Source organism: Populus alba, chromosome 3 (assembly GCF_005239225.2).
Source record: "Populus alba chromosome 3, ASM523922v2, whole genome shotgun sequence".
Classification (NCBI taxonomy): Eukaryota; Viridiplantae; Streptophyta; class Magnoliopsida; order Malpighiales; family Salicaceae; genus Populus; species Populus alba.
In genome coordinates, this window is record NC_133286.1 from 16,607,653 (window position 1) to 16,626,045 (window position 18,393).

An 18,393-nucleotide genomic window follows, 5' to 3' on the forward strand; every position below is an offset into this window, starting at 1 on the left:
AAGCGTTAAACAAGGCACGGAAGACCCAGAGATTAAAGCATGTTGTCAAATTTCATCAAGTGCTCTACTTCCAGTAATTTACTCTAATTATTTTATTGGAAAAAGGTAATTTTGTTAAGTATCATAATTAGTGCTGGTAGTCCTGTAAAAGCTGTTTTTTTCTATTATTGTTTTGAGAAAAATGTGGATTTTTACTGGTAGTTATTGATATAAAAAAAATTTTCCAGGTCTCAAGCTAAACATAATTGTATTTTAGAGTAGGTTATTTTTTAAAATATTTTTTATTTTAAAATATATTAAAATAATATTTTTTTTTATTTTTATAAAATTATTTTAACACCAGTAAATCAAAATAATCTGAAAATACTAAAAACATAATAATTTAAAGTGAAAAAAATATTTTTTAAAAAAAACTTTTAAAACACAAAAACAAACAAAGATAATTTTTTTTTAAACTGTTTTATCTAGACTTGAAATGTAGGAAGTAGTCATACACTCTCGAGTTCTAGAATTTAGAAGAAAAAAAATAGACGGAAAAAAAAATTTTTTTTTTTTGAAATCACTTAAAATTTAGATTTTTTTCATTTACATGTTTTTGAATGACCATAGCCTGGTAATTAGAAAAGTCAATTGTGTGTTTATTTTTATATTATAAAAATATTTTTTAAAAAATATTAATTTAATATATTTTTAAATAAATAACACTTTAAGAAACATCCATCACAATCCACGCTGCCAAACCGGCTCCCATTGAGTTGAGATTAATTCGCCACTATACTTTGTCAAGGATGGCTCTACAATCAAATCAGAATTATAAAAAGCAAAAGCACCCTCCAACTAATTAGACATATCTAATTGCAGAACAAACAAGAAGCAAGCAGGCACTCGGGCAAATGCATGCACTGACAGAACCAAAAAGGCGTTACAGTGGAGGCACAAAAGGAGGATAAAAGGTTCCCCTGCCCCGGATAATGGTTGACTGATCCTTGCATGAAATAAGAAACTTAAAGTCGTCCTCCATCAATGGAGCTAATCCACTGCCGTATTTCTCCGTGATTGACTCTACTCAGGTGGTCCGGCGTGTTTCTACTTTGAATATTCTTGCCTTGATTTTCGCCCATAACTACAATGCTGCTTTTATGTGCCCGTCTCCATCTAGTCTACCATGGATTTAATTAATTTGTGGATAACCAAACTTTTTTATCCAACTGGAAATGTAATGTGAATGCGTTGATGCACGTACATTTACTCTGGGCTAAAAGCCGAGAAAATGCATATTTATAAAAAAAAATTAAAAAACGTTTTCTTTTATCCTTCTGTGTTCTTTAAAGAAGGTGGGGGGGGGGTAATTAACGATTTCACCTGTAAAATATCCCATGGAGATGGGAAAAAAAAAACAATTTAAATAATGTATTTACAGTTTTAAATCTGGGTTCCCCATGGTGTCCTTGGAAAGGAACCCGCTTGTAGGGATGGTGGTGGAAGGGACGGGGGTCCTTCCTGTGGCCCTTGCCATAAAAGCTTTCACCTTCTATCATTGTCAAAAGAAGACATGGACGTATCATTTGAGAACAACATAGGGCCGTGCGTCTCTACCAAGGGTTCCCTTTGCAAGTGTGCAGTGGACACCAAAGTTCCGCCCATCTTACGCCTCTCTTGCCTTTTCCCACCTTTTATGCCACAGTATCACGCGTCAAAGGTGAAGTTTTTTGCTTTTGTTTTAAAAGTGTTTTTTTTTTTAATAATTTTATTTTTTATTTTTAAAATTATTTTGATATATTAATATTAAAAATAAAAAATATTATTATAATATATTTACAAATAAAAAATACTTTAAAAAATAACTCCTATTATATTTCCAATAACCTCATCCAGCGTCCATTGCAAGAGATCTATAGTTGTTATTTTCAAATCACAATTACTATTCTTTTTATGTTTTTGGTGTCCAATATTACATTGATAATTAATACAATTCCTAACCAATTAATCTAAAATTCAGTCGGAATTCAAGATTTCCTTCATTCAATCATTCTTGTTTTATGAATCTCTCCCTTGCAACCACACAAAATGCAACGCTATAGGCTAAAAGCATCAATTCATATAAACGGGGGGTCTGATCCATCAAGAAATATTGCTGATGAATTTGACTGGTCTTCCTTGTAATTATCTAGTTAATTAGTTCTTAAAGTATTCAAATACTTGAGCTGGATTTCGACATCATGACGGGGACGTTCTACAAATTGCGTTGTGAAATCCTAGGAGTTAAAATCCTTAAAGTCAAACAGCATAAATTGATGCGATTAGGGCACTACAATTGGCTGCAGCTAGTTAATTCACTAACATGTCTTGTCGGTATTTTCTTTTGCTAAAGTAAACTTTCACGATTGCATTAAATTCTTTCGAGAAGAGCAAAATCACAAATCTTTACGTATTCGTTTCACATTTTATGGCCAAGGGTCAGCATCTTTCAAGATTTTACAAGTCATGCGTATTGCTGGCCCTTCTAAAGCTACAAGAAAGAGACCGCAGCCTAAGCATACGAAACACAAATACCCCACACTCCACAGTCACGTGTTGCCAATCCTCGATCCTTACATATCAACAGCTTACTCTGATACCTTCGTTGCATGAGTTGTAGAGTTTTTTAGAGCCCCTCAACTCCCTGCCACAGAAAACCAATCTAACAATAATAATCACAATTCAGAAATATAATTTACAATTCATCTCCCCAACACAATTAAAAAACCAACACCCTTTACATCATAATTCATCGATTTTAACAATTCACAATTCATAATCAAACCCAATGAAAATCCATATAAGATTTTATTAAGTTTAAATTACATTCATAATTATTAGAATATTAAGCATATAATATAACTACATCTCAAAATAAACTCGGCTCGTGGATAGATATGAAACACTCTTGGATGGACTTACATCACCCCAACTCAAAGATGATCTTATAACGCTCATGTAGGGGTCAACACCAAAATTTTCTCAACTCGTAAATGAGCTTGACCTGAAAGAGTATAACCCTAATTTACAACAAACAACAACCCAAAATCTTCGATTTTTTTCAAAAATAATAAAACCAACAACTCAAATCAATTTATTTTATGGTTAGATAACATGATTCAAACCAAATTAATAAAAACCTTAATTTTTCTAGAAATTTCTAATTTTAAACCCTAATATTTTCAAAATTAAAAATTAACACAAATTAGCAAAAAAAAAAAAAATTAAACTGATAAAGGGAAAATGTCCAATATACCTCTAATTGTTGAATATGGATGGTGGTGGTTATGAATGGTTGCGGTGGCGGCCAAAACTTTGATGAGAGACTCGGGGGTGGGTAGAGAAAATCCTACGTCGCATTGAAGAGAGAGAAAAAGGGTGGTCTCGTAAAATTATGTTATTTTTTAAAATATTTGTTGTGCTATGCTATTCTACTTATTATTATTTTTTTTTTATTTGTGCTGGAAGTTTAAAAAACTAATGAGCTGTAGTTTTATTGCCTTTGTATTGTCGGTGATGCATCCTGTCATTTCCATGCCAGTCTGAGATTATCAATCTCACACACTTTCTAAAATGCATATTTCCACTAGATCCAACTTGATAACATATAGATGTCCATTGCCAACTTCGTAGTAATTCACAACAGTTGACCAGACAAGTTTTTCCTCTAAAGTCGATTCACACACACACAACAGCAATACTGGTTAGTTTGCACTAAAGACTGGTATATAAATATAATTTTGGTATAAAAAAGGTATAAAAACACTTACTTTACAAGACAAGAACAAAAACAACGTGGCTTTGTGCATTTGAATTTTGATTCATTGACTAGATAAAATAGTAGCGTATTTCTAACCAAGTTTCAAACTTTGAATTTGATGCTAGTGGGAACCTATCGGCATTTCAAAAGAGACTACAGCCCATTGAAAGCCAAGGCATGGTTCCTTATTCTTGGCAGAATTTAGGGTCCCAACAAACAGTAAGATTTACACTTAGACAAGATTATTAGAGATTTATATAATTATTAATTTTAAAATTTATAAATTAATTGAGTTACGTATGTACAAGCTGAACTAATACTCATATTAATAATAAAAAAAAAAGAAGAAGAAGAAGGACTCCGGTTCCCAACTATTTTTTTTCTCCAGTATTTAATGACCATCTTTAACAAACACCTTACCTTTGGCCGTGGGAGCATTCATATCTCACTTGTATACCTTTTTATTATGCCTTGAACTACCTACCAGCATCAAGTCTCATCTGCAGTATCTTCTCCATTCATATCCGTGTCCTAACCTACATCTAAATGGGACCCTTTTTCCAGTAATTAGTACTTTTAGGCTACTGGGTTTTTCAAGTGCTAGCTCATCTCGGGATGGCCAAATGAAAAGCTGAAAATAAAATTACTATTTTTTTTAGTTTTTTATTTCCCTAATTCTGTAGCTTTAAGGTAATAGTCAAATAAAAAGCAAAAATAATTTTCCTATATATAAAAAATATCCCTACATGTATATCAAAAGAATAAAAAAAACATTAAAATATTTTTTTTTAATATTCCTTCTTTCATCCATAACTTTTTTCAAAGTTTTTCTCAATAAAATCTAAACGTATTAGTATTAAATATATTAAAGTACAAATGAGTTGTTAAAATAGTTTTTTCATTGAAATGCACATAAAAATTCATTATACATATACTAAGAAAAAATAGTGTTTTCATGTTGAAATGATATCATTGTAAATTTTGACAAATGTTATAGTGATACTGTAGCAGAAAAATTATATATTTTTTATTTTTTTAATAAAATAAAATTTTCTTATATTGTTTTTTCTTTATACTTGAAATTTTTATCATTTTATGACTTGACTTGTTTATCACCATTTTTTTATAATATTTTTTTTAGTTTTTTTTTTCCTCTACATTTTTTTTGTTGAAAAAAAAATATCATGTTTTATTTTTTACACTTTAAATATTTATCACTCTGCACTTAATATATTTATATCATTTTTTTTTAAACTTTATTTTTTTGTAATTTTTTTTTTCTTCACACTTTTTTTTTTGAAAAATTATCATTCAAGGACTAAGAAAATAGTGTTTCATTGTATAAATTGTAACATTGTTTCATTCGTCTACTAAGAAGAAAATTAGCTTGAGATCTTACATATTTTTATTAATATATATGATCTCTAGTATTAATTTTTTAATTCACGATTATATTTTGTATTTAATGTTGAAAAACAATTAATAAAATCTACACATTAATTTTTTTATATTATAAAATAAATTATTTGACCTGCAACGAGGTAAGTTGAATAAGCGCATTAACATTGTATTTTTTATATTTATTGGTACATATGTTTCTCAATATATTTAATTAAATATATATATATAGACTTTTTAATTTATAATAATCAAAAAATGCATTTAAAAAACTTATGTTTTATAAAAAAAATTATTCCACCCACGTTATCCAACCCAAGTGTCAAATAACTAATTTTACACTATTTAAAAAGTTATATCAGCAATTTAATTTTTCTAATTTTTTTTTTTTCATTTTTTTCATTTGAGATGCTCTTACCGGCTTGGCAGTTTTTAACAGATAAAGGGTGCCATTTGAGGACCACCGACAGCAGGTTAGGACGCGCGTCTGGGAACTGGACAGTGCTGCCGTAGCCGTGACAGAACCGGAGCCAACGGGTCATTGCGGAGGCCTGTTTCTTTGACTTCAAGATACGTGTTAAGTTTTTTTTATCTTGCAATTAAAATTTTCACTTTCATAACCAAAAAAAAAAGTGAAAAGGCAATAATAAATTAAGATTTGATCTCTTTTTCGGCGGAACCGTTGATTGCGGTTGGAATAAAGCACATCGGGAGGCTCCTTTTTGACCGCATCTCCTTTTGTCATTTTCTTTCGTTTCTCTTACCTTCCTTTTCGTTTTCGAGTGTTTTTGCCATTGCATTTTAGAACTATTTAAAAAAAAAAATGTAATTTTTTTTAAAATTAATATATTTTTATGTTTTCAGATATTTTGATATGATAATATAAAAATAATTTTTAAAAAATAAAAATTATTATTTTAATATATTTTAAAATAAAAAATACTTTAAAAACAAACCATTATTACATTTTCAAACTCTTTTATAAAAAAACACCCATTATTACGAACAGTAAGATAGTGTATTAATAACCTTTTATATTTACAATAATGTTCCTGTCCATGTTAAAATGTTGAGAGTCATGTGGGAAATATCATGCATTTTCATAAATGATGAGTTCAACAAGAGAAACAATTTAGGATACTCCATATATTCTTATCATGTTTTCTGAGCTATTCTTTCATGTTTACAGTTTTGAATAGATATATAGGTTTAAACAATTTAGGATATTCCACGGAGTATTATTTTTTTTTAATCAAGCAATAAGGGATATATTCGAAATTTTGAAATTCACAGAAACGTCATGTAATTGACCTCTGCTCTGCACAAGGCCCGAAGGAGTCAAAGGACCACTAACAAGTGTTTTTAACTGGAAACTGTCGGCGACTCAAGGTATTAATTCCAGGGAAGGGGGGGAATAATAAATAAGGGGGTTAGTGTTGCCTGTCGAGCTGTCGGGTTTTCAAATCCTGGTTAGGGTGGTTACAGGTCAATCCTCTTCAAAACTGTGTTGTAAGTGCAAGAGCATTGCCACGTTTTCATTACGCCTCACCAAATTTACTCTGAGGTTAATATTGGGGCAATAAACCACGTTTCCGGTTGTTGGGTTGCTACGATTTTGGTTGTTGGTCATGTTTTAATTAGTTACTGGGGTAGTTGTTCTAACCGAGAATTTTTTGACAGAGAGTTTTTGTTTTTATTTTTATTTTTCCTAGGCTATAAAATCAGGTTAATAGCGTTTAAATCTAACCAGTTCTTCTTCTTTTGTTGTGAGTTGTAAGGCGCAGGGACTCGAGCCAGCTTGTGCTGGACCGAGGCTAAGAGGAAATAGCTTTTCGTGCCAAAAAGCATGCCAATAATGTTTTTTTTTTTTTAAAAATCACAGCACATCAAAACGATCCAAAAGTACAAACCATACTCAATTTTAACAAAAAAAAAAAAATTTCAAAATTTGTGGTGGAGTTTTTGTAACAAAAGTCAAAAACTGATATAAAAACATTTAATAGTTAAGAGTAATAAGTCACCAAATAAAAAATGGGTTAGGCGTTGAAGGCGAGAAACATGAATGCGATTGTTTCTTCTGGAAATTAGCAAAAACAAATTAAAAATTTGATAAACCAGCACATGCAAAAAAAAATATTTTGAAAACCGTAGGTGAGAACTGCGACTTTTAAAAAATAGCATGACTATTTTTCAGTGTAAAAATGTTTTATTTTAAATACCGCAGTTCTCATTTGCAGTTTGTTTTGATACTGTAATTTCCAACTATGTTTTTCATTAATTATGCTATTTTTCAAAAAACAAATTATTCACTAATACCGTTTTCTCGAAACTTTTTAACAACAGTATGGAAAGGAAAAATATCCCATGAATGTTATTCCATGCACAAGTATCTAATTATAATGAACTATATTGTTGTTATGATATACTAGAGAACTTAGGCCTTGTGCTGAATTCCAGGAATTCAGTTTCCTCATTTTAAACCATCCGAAAAGTGTCCCCCCGTTTTAATTCTCGAAAACACTTTCCTGAGCCAGCTAACTGTTCATGGTAATTGCACTGTTCATTAACACAATTTACAATGAACATGTATTGCATACACTGTTCACTAAAAAAGAGTGAACAGTGCAGTTTTAGTGCACTGTTCCTTTTGCGGCGTTTCTTATTTCTTTGATAGCTAATGATTGATTTTATGTAATATTCATATGCAACTGGGTCCTTTCTAGTAATTTTCATTTTTTAACATTAATAAATTAATTAAAGAGATTGGCACGTGTTATTCACACGTCAGCGTGTCAACGACCAGCAAAATCTTTGAACTACCGTCACATCCAATGAGTTAGGTGGTGGCGCAGCTTCTAGGTTGGCGTGTGTAGTCATTACGACATCGGTTCGGTGGCTATAAAGTTTTTTCCTCCTAATCTTCTTTTCCTGTACTTGGCTTTGGTATTTATGCAGAGCTTTTAAAAATTCAATTGCATGTCATCTAGCTTGTATTTATTTTGAATTTAGGTTTTTATTCTTTTTATTTTGTCCCTCGTTGTTTAATCTTATTATATTTTTGTATTAAATTGGTCTTCGTTCATTTTATTGCCATTTTTTAAATTATTTTCATTAAATTATTTTTCAATTTTATCCTATTGAGCCTAATATAAATTTATTTGGTTTCCAATTTTAGTAATTTTTTATTGCTCTTTTTAAAATTATTTTCTTCATTTATTTTGTTTTTCAATTTAATCCATTGTTAGTTTCTTTCAATTATTTTTTATGCATGGTTTAGTCCTTGTTGTTTTAATTTTAATTTTTTTTTTCTTTTAATGTTTTTAATAATTTATAATTTTTCTTTGTAATTTTTTCATGTTTACCTTTTATAAAAATAATCTCAATTCATGAACCCAATCCACCAATTTTAATGATGACACTAGTTTAAGTTTGATATTTTTTTCAAAAAAATTATATATTTTTTTTATTATTTTTATTGTTTGACATTAACTTTTGAGCCTTGAGTTTCATGACCTGTTCTGCTTTTTTTTTTTTGTCGGGCTATTCATATCTCATATCTCGGGTCGTAAGTTAGTTGGGTTGGATTGACTTGGTTTTTTTTTATAAAGTTTTTTGATTTTATTATTTGTCATTGAATTATTGATCCTTTAGCATGTTTGTTAAATATTATTTTGAAAAAAAGTGGTTGATGCATACCAAGTAAAAGTCAACGCTTAATGAGTTATCCCGAGAACACGAGCTGGTCAAATTAACCCTGGGTAGCTTGCATTTTCTTACTAAGTTTTTTATTTATTTAAACTTGATATTTTTTGCTAGGTGTTTCTTTTATAAGTCTAATTTTTTGTTCTCCTTGATTTTTTATGAGTTTTGTTTTTTTTAATTTTATCATTCTACATGAAATAATTTACTTTTAAGCTTTATCATTTTTTTTTTTATGTTTGGTTATTCTGAATAACATGTTGATAAAGTTAACCTGAGTTACCTCGGGTTTTATGTTTTTTTTTGTTGAACTTTTTTTTTTTTTTGCTAGGTCTTTTTAAATTTTTTTTTATCTCTCTCTCATATTGTGAGTCATGAATTCATCGAACTTAGTCCGAACTTACTTGAGTTTTTTTATTATATTTTTTAAATTTCTTTTTTGTTTTCATCTTTGATATTAAATTAGTAAGTCTTGAACTTCATGAATTTTTTTTGCTTTCTTTTTTATGAATTTTTTTTTGTGGGTTATTTTAGTTTTATATTTTAGGTTACATTTTAATAAATTTAACTTGATTTATCTTAAATTATCACAACATCACCCCCGAATATTATTTTTTTATATTGAAAAAATTGAGGCCCGGCGTGCCGTATGGATGAATATAAATAGCACAACGCAGCACTGGTGTCCTCTAGTTTCCTGTATAAAATAATAATTGTCGATGGTCCATTTATTTGCAAACGCATCATCTTCTCTACAACTCACGATGCACGCCCCGTAAGAGTTTCATCAATGTTTTATAGTTATATATGGGCCAATAATTACTTGCTGGCTAGAAATAATTTGGTGTTTTAGGTTAATTTTCTTGTATATCGATTATCGAATCGCATATTACAGAAGCCACGAAATTAAGGATGGGATGAGAAGAGGAGAGTCTTTTGAAGATGATAAGATTGAGATTTTGTTTTATTTTATTTTGCAAGAAAGAAGAGTAATAAAAGAAGAGATGAGTATTTTTTAAAAAATATAAATTTTAATAATAATCTAAACTTTTTATTATAACAAATTAGATGAGTGTCTTCGAGCTTATTTTTACTTGATTTTTATCTGAGTCTCAATTTTGATTGTTATTATTAATAGTGTTATTTTAAGAAAAATAAAAGAGTTGAAAGGAAAAATAAAACGAAATAACATGCAATAAAAGCTTTTAAGGATAGTCACTTCATCTATAAAATTAACAATTAAATGTAAAAAATCGTGTCAATAAATTATAGCTTAATTCATATAATTGTTCAAACTATTTTTTAGAAAGTCAAAACTTTTCTTAAAAAAAAATTTAATGCATCGATTCCTACATTGTATTGTATTATAGGAATATCACATAATGCTTTTTAAATACTTTATATGTGTTTAAATTAATTCAAATTAACATAAAAATTATGAACATAAAAAAATTTAAATTTTTATTGATCTGTTTATTTTAAAGTGTATATTTTGATCTAAATATAAAAAAATTATATATAAGATAAACTAAAAATAATATTTAATTCTTAATAAACAATACAAGATAAATGTTTTCTTAATAATATTTATATGTTAGTCTACGACTAAAGTAAAATTAATTATAGCTAATAAATATTCGACGAAACCCCAGTCAAGCATGCAAAAGGCAAATAATATGGACAATTAGGGCATTGTAGAAAATTCAAATCAGGGGACACCGCAGGGACAATCTCGTCCTGAGCCTTTTTGGACTCCTCTGTACTGCAATCACTTTCCCTATTTCTTCTTTTAGTAATTTTTAACCTGTGTTTTTTTTTTAATCACCAAGCTCGAAATTAAATAATTAATCACTGTCTGTCTTATTTTTTTCCTTACCTTTTCAGCGTAAATCTTAATTCCAAAAACTCGATTAAATCCACACCGACCCTTCCAGGGAAGACCCGAAGGGCACCCACATGACTTCTCGTTGTTTTCTCAACTGTTTCGGTGTCTTTCCAAAAGATAAATAATTCTTAAAATAAAAACAAGTTAAATTAAACGAATAATAAAATAAATTTCATTAATGGAGCCCTGCCAATTTTTAGGCTCTTGGCACCTTCCCCCCCCTCCTCAATATATACATGCTCTAGCACCTACACATCCTCCTATCCCCTCCTCTCTCTGCACTTTCTCTTTTCATGGTCTTGTTGGTTTATCAGAAGTTTTAGCTGATAAATTACACCAACATTGCCATTGCCTTTCTTTAATTCCCCCATAACTAATATACTCCTTGGTGGGATTAGTGGCAAGAAAAAGATCCCCATTTTGTGATTATCGCAAAAGAGATCTGTTTCTCTCTGTGTTTTTGTTCATACATTCACCAGACAGTTAATATGGTGAAGTTTGTGAGGCTCATTTCAATGGCTCCTTTGCTATTGCTTCTCTGTTTTCCTCTTGCTCTTGCCGGTCATGACTATGGTCAAGCTTTAAGTAAGAGTCTTCTCTTCTTTGAAGCTCAAAGATCTGGTTACCTCCCCCATAACCAGAGAGTGACATGGAGAGCTAATTCCGGTTTGAATGACGGCAAGGCTAGCGGGGTAAGCTTGACATCCTAATGGGTTTTCTCTGCTTACATTGGCCAGTCGGGGTTTCTCTGTCAACGCAAAAAATATAATGTGTTTGATGGTTTAAATTGGATTTTTGTAATTGCAGGTGGATCTGGTAGGAGGGTACTATGATGCAGGGGACAATGTGAAATTCGGCTTGCCAATGGCATTCACAATTACCATGATGTCATGGAGCATAATTGAATATGGGAAGCAATTGGGTTCAAGTGGTGAACTGGGCAATACCATGGATGCTGTTAAGTGGGGAACTGACTACCTTATCAAAGCTCACCCTCAACCCTATGTTCTTTACGGAGAGGTAGCTTTCATTTCTTTTCCCCTTTCCCAAAATTTATTTGATTACTATTCTCTTGGCATCTCTTTTTCTAGCCCAACTTGCAAAGTTGCCAGTGTAAAAATATGCTAAAGAACTTGTTCTCCTACATATCAAGGATTTTTCTTGGTTTTAGTCATTTCCTTGTTCTTGACTAAAACCAAGAAAACTTGGATCTCAAATCTGAACTCGTTTGCAGCTCGAGCTATGAAGTGTAACCCAGAATGGAGAGAGTGCTGATTATCAAATTAAACCATTTCTTAATGACCACCACCTATTTCCGGGAAACAATTTATTTCTTTATTAATTTCTCAAATTCCTTTTGGGTGGCCTTTTTCATTTTGTCCTTTTCAAAGAGATTATATCTTGCTTTAACTGAAATTGATACTCCATTAGACCGTAAACAAAAGCACAAATTAAATAATTGACACCACTAATAATTTAATGTCATGTCTTGTAACGATTCTTGTTGTTTTCTTGATAAGGTTGGGGATGGCAACACTGACCACTACTGCTGGCAAAGACCAGAGGATATGACCACTGATCGCAGGGCGTACAAGATTGACCCAAGCAATCCTGGGTCGGATCTTGCTGGTGAAACAGCCGCCGCAATGGCTGCCGCTTCCATCGTTTTCCGCCACTCTAACCCAACCTATGCCAATGAGCTCCTCACGCATGCACATCAGGTAAAGTTTTTCTCTTGGCGTATTTTAGCAAAACTGTTTTTAACAAATTAAAGAGGTCATTGTTAGTAACAATAGTGTTGGAGGATCCCATTTTGTTTTTTTTATTTTCAATTTCCTTTTCACTCCTTCAAATTTGTGCGAATACATTTTGACAACCTGCTTAAAATAACTAGGTTTTCAAGTACAGTTTTTTAAAATACCACCCGTGAGAACTGCCTTATTTTCCAAGGTGTTATTTAAAAAAAAAAACATTTGGCACGTGTCATTTCCTTAAATTGGAAGGAGACTGGCGAGAGTTTGGGATTTTTTAAAGAGATAGATCGTAACCAGTATAAAAATGAAGTTCATTTTTCATTTTATGTAAGCAGAAAACTCTAGTGTGAACCAAAGAGTCTTGTGGTAAAGAACTTTATAAAAGAAAAGGGTGCCTTTCTTTGTCACTCTCCATCAATGGAAGAGGTAGGGGAGCCAAAAAAAAATTGCTTGACGTTATCTTATCTCTTGTGTAGTCTAATAATAATCGTTACCCTTTAACTGTTAAAAAACAGTGCTCGGGATTGTGTTAGTAGGGTAAAAACGTTTTTTTTTAATATATTAAAATATATATTTTTATTTTTTAAAAATATTTTTAATATTAACACGTTAAAATTATCTAAAAACATATGAAATTTTATAGGAAAAATTAAAATCAAAATTCCCACGGAACACTTGTTTGCGTAGAAAAAAAATGCGGCAGTTAATGTTAGCAAAACTTGAAGAAGTGAAGAACGTAGGAAATTAATTAAATATAAGATCACTTTTCCCCCAATCAGGATCTTGGGGTCATGCTTCCCCGCCTATCACGGGCACTGTCGTCTGACCGTACATATTAACCGTACTCGAAGATCTAAACCGTCCACGTGTTACGATCCATTTAAAGTATAGATAGCTGTGTCCTTGTGTCACGAGATAACTTTGTCGGTGGTTTCCTCTCCCTTGACCCACAACCACACAGTATTATCATCCCATTCTCTTCTAGCATTTTCGATAATTCCCTAAGTACCCTTCATTGTATATTAAATTATATTAACTACCACTGATTTTTTTTTTCTTTTGCTTTTCAGCTATTTGATTTTGCAGACAAGTACAGGGGTAAATATGACAGCAGCATTTCCGTGGCCCAGAAATATTACCGCTCTGTTAGTGGCTACAACGTAAGTAGAATTTTGAAGTTGATCGAGAGTAGATCACGTGTTAAAACAAGACTGCTAAAATATTAATCCATGATGAAATCATTCGTGATAGTTTTTTTTCCCCCCCCCCCCCTTAATTGCTGGTACATGTTCTCATGTCTTATTTTGATATTTTGGTTTCCAGGATGAGTTGCTTTGGGCAGCTGCTTGGTTGTATCAAGCAACTAACAATCAGTATTACTTGGACTACCTCGGAAACAATGGTGACTCAATGGGTGGAACTGGGTGGGGCATGACTGAATTTAGTTGGGACGTCAAGTATGCTGGAGTCCAAACTCTCGTTGCCAAGGTTTTTTTCTCTAGAGCTGACTTCAATTTTGATGACCCATCAACGAACATTTTTGTTGTCTAACTAATCGGAATATTTTCCGGCTGCAGTTCTTGATGCAAGGGAAAGCTGGCCACCATGCACCAGTGTTTGAGAAGTACCAGCAGAAGGCTGAGGACTTCATGTGTTCATGCCTGGGAAAGGGTACCCGCAATGTTCAGAAAACTCCTGGTGGTCTAATTTACCTCCAGAGATGGAACAATATGCAGTTTGTGACCAGCGCTTCATTCTTGGCTGCTGTCTACTCTGACTATCTTGTTTCTGCTGGTAGAAACTTGAATTGCGCTGCTGGCAATGTGGCACCATCCCAGCTTCTCACTCTCGCGAAATCTCAGGTAATCTAATCGCTTGACATCAAGTAATTTAATGAATTTCATTTTTGTTAAAGAATTACTTACATAAGTATACATTTGAAGCACTGCTTATGAGACGTTTATTCAAAACTCGCAGGTGGATTACATTCTTGGAGACAACCCGAGAGCTACTAGTTACATGGTTGGTTACGGAAACAACTATCCACGACAGGTTCATCACAGGGGTTCTTCAATTGTTTCCTATAAGGTTGACCCTACATTTATTAGCTGCCGTGGAGGTTATGCCACTTGGTTTAGCAGGAAAGGAAGTGATCCAAATCTCCTCACCGGTGCCATTGTTGGTGGCCCTGATGCCTATGACAATTTTGCTGATGAAAGAGACAATTATGAGCAAACAGAACCTGCTACCTACAACAACGCTCCTGTTCTTGGTTTATTGGCTCGGTTAAGTGGTGGTCATGGAGGGTATAACCAGCTCCTTCCAGGTATATATATATGCCGCGCTATATGGCCATTGGTTTCATTTTCTTGTCAATGTAGAGGAGCTCAATATAATGTTTTTCTATGGCTTATCTTGCAGTGGTGGTTCCAGGTCCTATTGAAAAGAAACCAGCACCACAACCTAAAGTAACACCAGCACCAGCACCAGGTATAATTCTCTGTTCATTCTAATTATGGAGAAGAGTTATCCCTCTTAGTGTATCTGCGTGGAACGTGATTTCCTCTGATTGGTCAAGGGATGACTGAGTGTGTCCATTTTATAGCGTTACAAAGCTCTAACTATAGAGTTCGTCTTGCAGCTTCAACTTCTGCTCCTATTTCCATTGCGCAAAAGATGACAACAACATGGATAGCCAAGGGAAAAACTTACTATAGGTATTCTATTACCGTGACCAACAAATCTGCCAAGGAACTAAAGGATATCAAGCTTTCAATATCTAAGCTTTATGGTCCTCTCTGGGGTCTGACAAAATCTGGAAATTCTTATGCGTTTCCATCATGGATGAGCTCTTTACCTGCCGGAAAAAGTCTAGAGTTTGTCTACATTCATTCTGCATCTGCTGCCGATATCTCTGTTTCAAGCTACACTCTGGCCTGAAAAGGGAAGGAATTCAATCACGGAAGAGAAAGGTTTCCATGGTTTCTGGGTTTGTAATGCAAGAATTGTGCAGTTATACAAAATATGCAATCCAGAAAGGTCGGGTTTTTTTTTTTTTTTTACCTTTTGGGGATTTTCAACATGTTGATTCGGTATCAGATTAGGGTTTTAGTCATATAAAGGTTAAATAAGGTCGAAGGTTGGAGGATGAAAGGAGTGAAGAGACAAAATATAAAGGGTGCTCATCCTCTTTCTCCTCCACTTCATTAGTTATATAGATAGGTCTGAGAGACAATTACAGAGTGAGAGTCGGGAAGTCAAAAAGGTGACTTCTCAATTCATTGCTACGAGTGCTTTCTTTCCTTGCACTTCAAGCAGCTTTGAATCTTTTTTCTTTTGGATTGTGATGTATCTGCAACATTTGTTTAAATTTCATATGAATATAATTTCTGGGTTTGACATTATGGACACTCTTGCCTTCTACTTGAAGACCACACACTAAGAGCAAACCTTTTCACTTTATTACCTCTGGGCATGCATATTTGATTTTGGACTTCATATCAGATTTGGCAATGGATCGGATGAGATGAGGATTTTGCTATGTCCTATGTCGACTTGAATTTCCATTTTCATCGCTCCTACACGATCAGATCCGGTCGCTTGAAATTTTGTTCTACAAGACATTTCATCCCTCCAAAAACTCTTAAAACAGTAAAACTCTGAAAAAACATAAAGAAAATGGCACAACTAAAAAGGGTCAATCGACGCAGCTAGCTCTTTTCCAGCTGAACTACTATGACACTGATATTGTCTCTGCTCCCCCGAGCCATTGCCAATTCAGCTGGCATTGCTGCTGCCTCTGCAGAACAACTTTCATCATTATTTGACCATCAAAGAGCTTTCTGACAACCTCGCAGGCTGCCTCGTTTGTAAAAACATCCCATAAGCCATCAGTTGCCATGACAATAAATTCTATGAATCCGTTCGCTCGCTTACTGTAACCTCCGGTTCAAAGATCACAAATGGCTTCAAATATTGATCTCCGGAATAAGAACAAAATAACAACACCAGCAGCAACAACAACAACACACATTACTATCCATTTCCCAGTTATTCAGCTAAACTACATTCCATTTTTACTTAATGAGGCCCAGTGAAAGAAAATATACTGTAAAAACTTTAATGATTTTTTTTCAAGTAGAATTACAGTTACAGGATCATCCAGCAATCAGTTGGTGAAAATAATGAAACAAGCCTTGTAATTGTAAACCACGAGTCTTGCAGGATGGACCAAAATGGCACAAGTTCCTATATATCCCACAAATTAACTTGTAAGATAACTAATACTGCAAATTAAGGATTAATTAATTCCAACATCCCTATTGACTTTAAAGTGGAAGGACTCCTACGACGCGGCTACCATTCCAGTTTATGACACGTCCGCCTGCTGCTTCCACCCTCTCTCGTTCATCTGGCCTGTCAGGCTGAGCAAAGCAATCAAGCACTCGTGTAAAATTCATGCAATCAAATCATATTGCCACACATGTAGGAGTCGCCAAACTGTGGCAAAATTAAGTCTGCATTCTGGGCGACCTACAGATTTTCGTAAGCTTGGTCCCATGTATTCTCCATGAAACTGCCACCAACGGGTTCGAGCTTAAAATTTGCGTAGACGCGTACGCATATTACCATTTCGTTTAAATGAGAAGACAAATGCAATTAAAGCCAGCAATGTTACCTATTGTTTAAATTATATGGAAAAAAATGCAATAAAGTACATATGCATATAATAACTTCATTTGTTTTGACATTGCAAAAGCAAAAAAGAAACGGCATTCTAAAGTCAAATCTTTTTTAAAGCAGCAGACATAACCATTAATCACACATAATGTGAGTTAGTATACTTAATAACTTTTTTATAATGGTAATAACAGGCGCCTTATGATCATGAGACAAAGGCACAGCCACGCCGCTGCGACACATAACCGCCCTTGAATCCCCCATAATTCCCCGCCGCCACCATCACCACCACTGCTGTGGAACCCATATTCTTTACTGACAACACTCCCTTCCCTGTATCCACGTCTCCGCCACTCTCGTTGTCGAGCATCAGCTCCCCATCCATTTTCTCAAAACACGCCCCCATCAACTTCTCCCAGTACTCCAATCCCTTGCCCAGCCAATCCTCTCCCCTTTCGCCACGTCCTTCGCCACCAGCTGGTGCATCCTATCGCTACACGCATTCGCCACCCTAGCGCCACCGTGCCCATCATAAACCGCAAAAAAGCCATACCTACCAAATTCACCAATAGCAACACTGGGGACCATTGTGACCGCATCCTCCATCACTCTAAACCATCCGATAACCGACATCATCCCATGCGATTTGCACGTTACAGTCTTATCTTCATCTTCCTCTCCATCGCTGCCAGCCTCTAAAATTCCAAGTGGTTTAATTACCACCTACTTTCCTTTATCTGAACAAGAAGATATTGATGACGGTGATAATGAGGAGTACTTCTCTAAATTCTGCTGCTTAAAGTCTCGATCAATCTTGGATTCTTTTACTGGAGTTTGCAGGTTTTGTTGCTTCACAAGATGTTACTTCTTTGATGCCTCTGATCTTCTTGGTTGTTGCTTCATCAAGAAAAAAACCTATTGATTGAACAAGTAGCAGCAGAGCCATCGTTTGTTTCGCGTCCAATCTTCTCCTACGGCAGTTTCTTGATATCATGACTTGGATTTTGCTGCTAATGTTGCTAGAAGTAGTAGAATCTGCCATCATTATAGCAGAAACCCACTCATAATTACCACAATATTTCTTAATTTTCTTTCACTTTATAGAAGTGTTTTTTTTTTCATGAGACAGACACTAGGATGAGGGTTCAGCATTCAGTTTCCTTAAAAAGGGATAGAGGATCGGTGCGTAAGAGAAATCT

General features: G+C 33.6%; 1 protein-coding gene and 1 pseudogene across 2 annotated transcripts; one reads left to right on the plus strand and one right to left on the minus strand.

Annotated features, from left to right (window-relative positions):
* Window positions 1-11,006: 11,006 nt before the first annotated feature.
* LOC118034077 (endoglucanase 6) lies at window positions 11,007-15,918 on the plus strand. 2 transcript variants are annotated; one of them, XM_035039270.2, is made up of 9 exons: window positions 11,007-11,452; window positions 11,568-11,780; window positions 12,281-12,481; window positions 13,585-13,674; window positions 13,838-14,002; window positions 14,092-14,376; window positions 14,492-14,840; window positions 14,936-14,995; window positions 15,153-15,918. In XM_035039270.2, the coding sequence occupies exons 1-9, from the start codon at window positions 11,249-11,251 to the stop codon at window positions 15,452-15,454; spliced, it is 1,869 nt and encodes a 622-aa protein (XP_034895161.1). In that variant the 5' UTR covers window positions 11,007-11,248; the 3' UTR covers window positions 15,455-15,918. The 2 variants fall into 2 exon arrangements, with proteins under 2 accessions (XP_034895161.1, XP_034895153.1); XM_035039262.2 differs by having other exon boundaries at window positions 11,008-11,452; window positions 14,936-15,004; window positions 15,156-15,918.
* Window positions 15,919-16,445: 527 nt separating this feature from the next.
* On the minus strand, window positions 16,446-18,236 carry LOC118035191 (probable protein phosphatase 2C 8; annotated as a pseudogene).
* Between the last annotated feature and the right edge of the window lie 157 nt (window positions 18,237-18,393).

Coding starts and splice junctions, on each gene's coding strand:
- LOC118034077 (XM_035039262.2), top strand. CDS start 11,249: ATGGTGAAGTTTGTGAGGCTCATTTCAATGGCTCCTTTGCTATTGCTT. Junction 13,675..13,837: donor GCTCTGTTAGTGGCTACAAC/GTAAGTAGAATT, acceptor TTTGGTTTCCAG/GATGAGTTGCTTTGGGCAGC. Junction 14,377..14,491: donor TCACTCTCGCGAAATCTCAG/GTAATCTAATCG, acceptor CAAAACTCGCAG/GTGGATTACATTCTTGGAGA.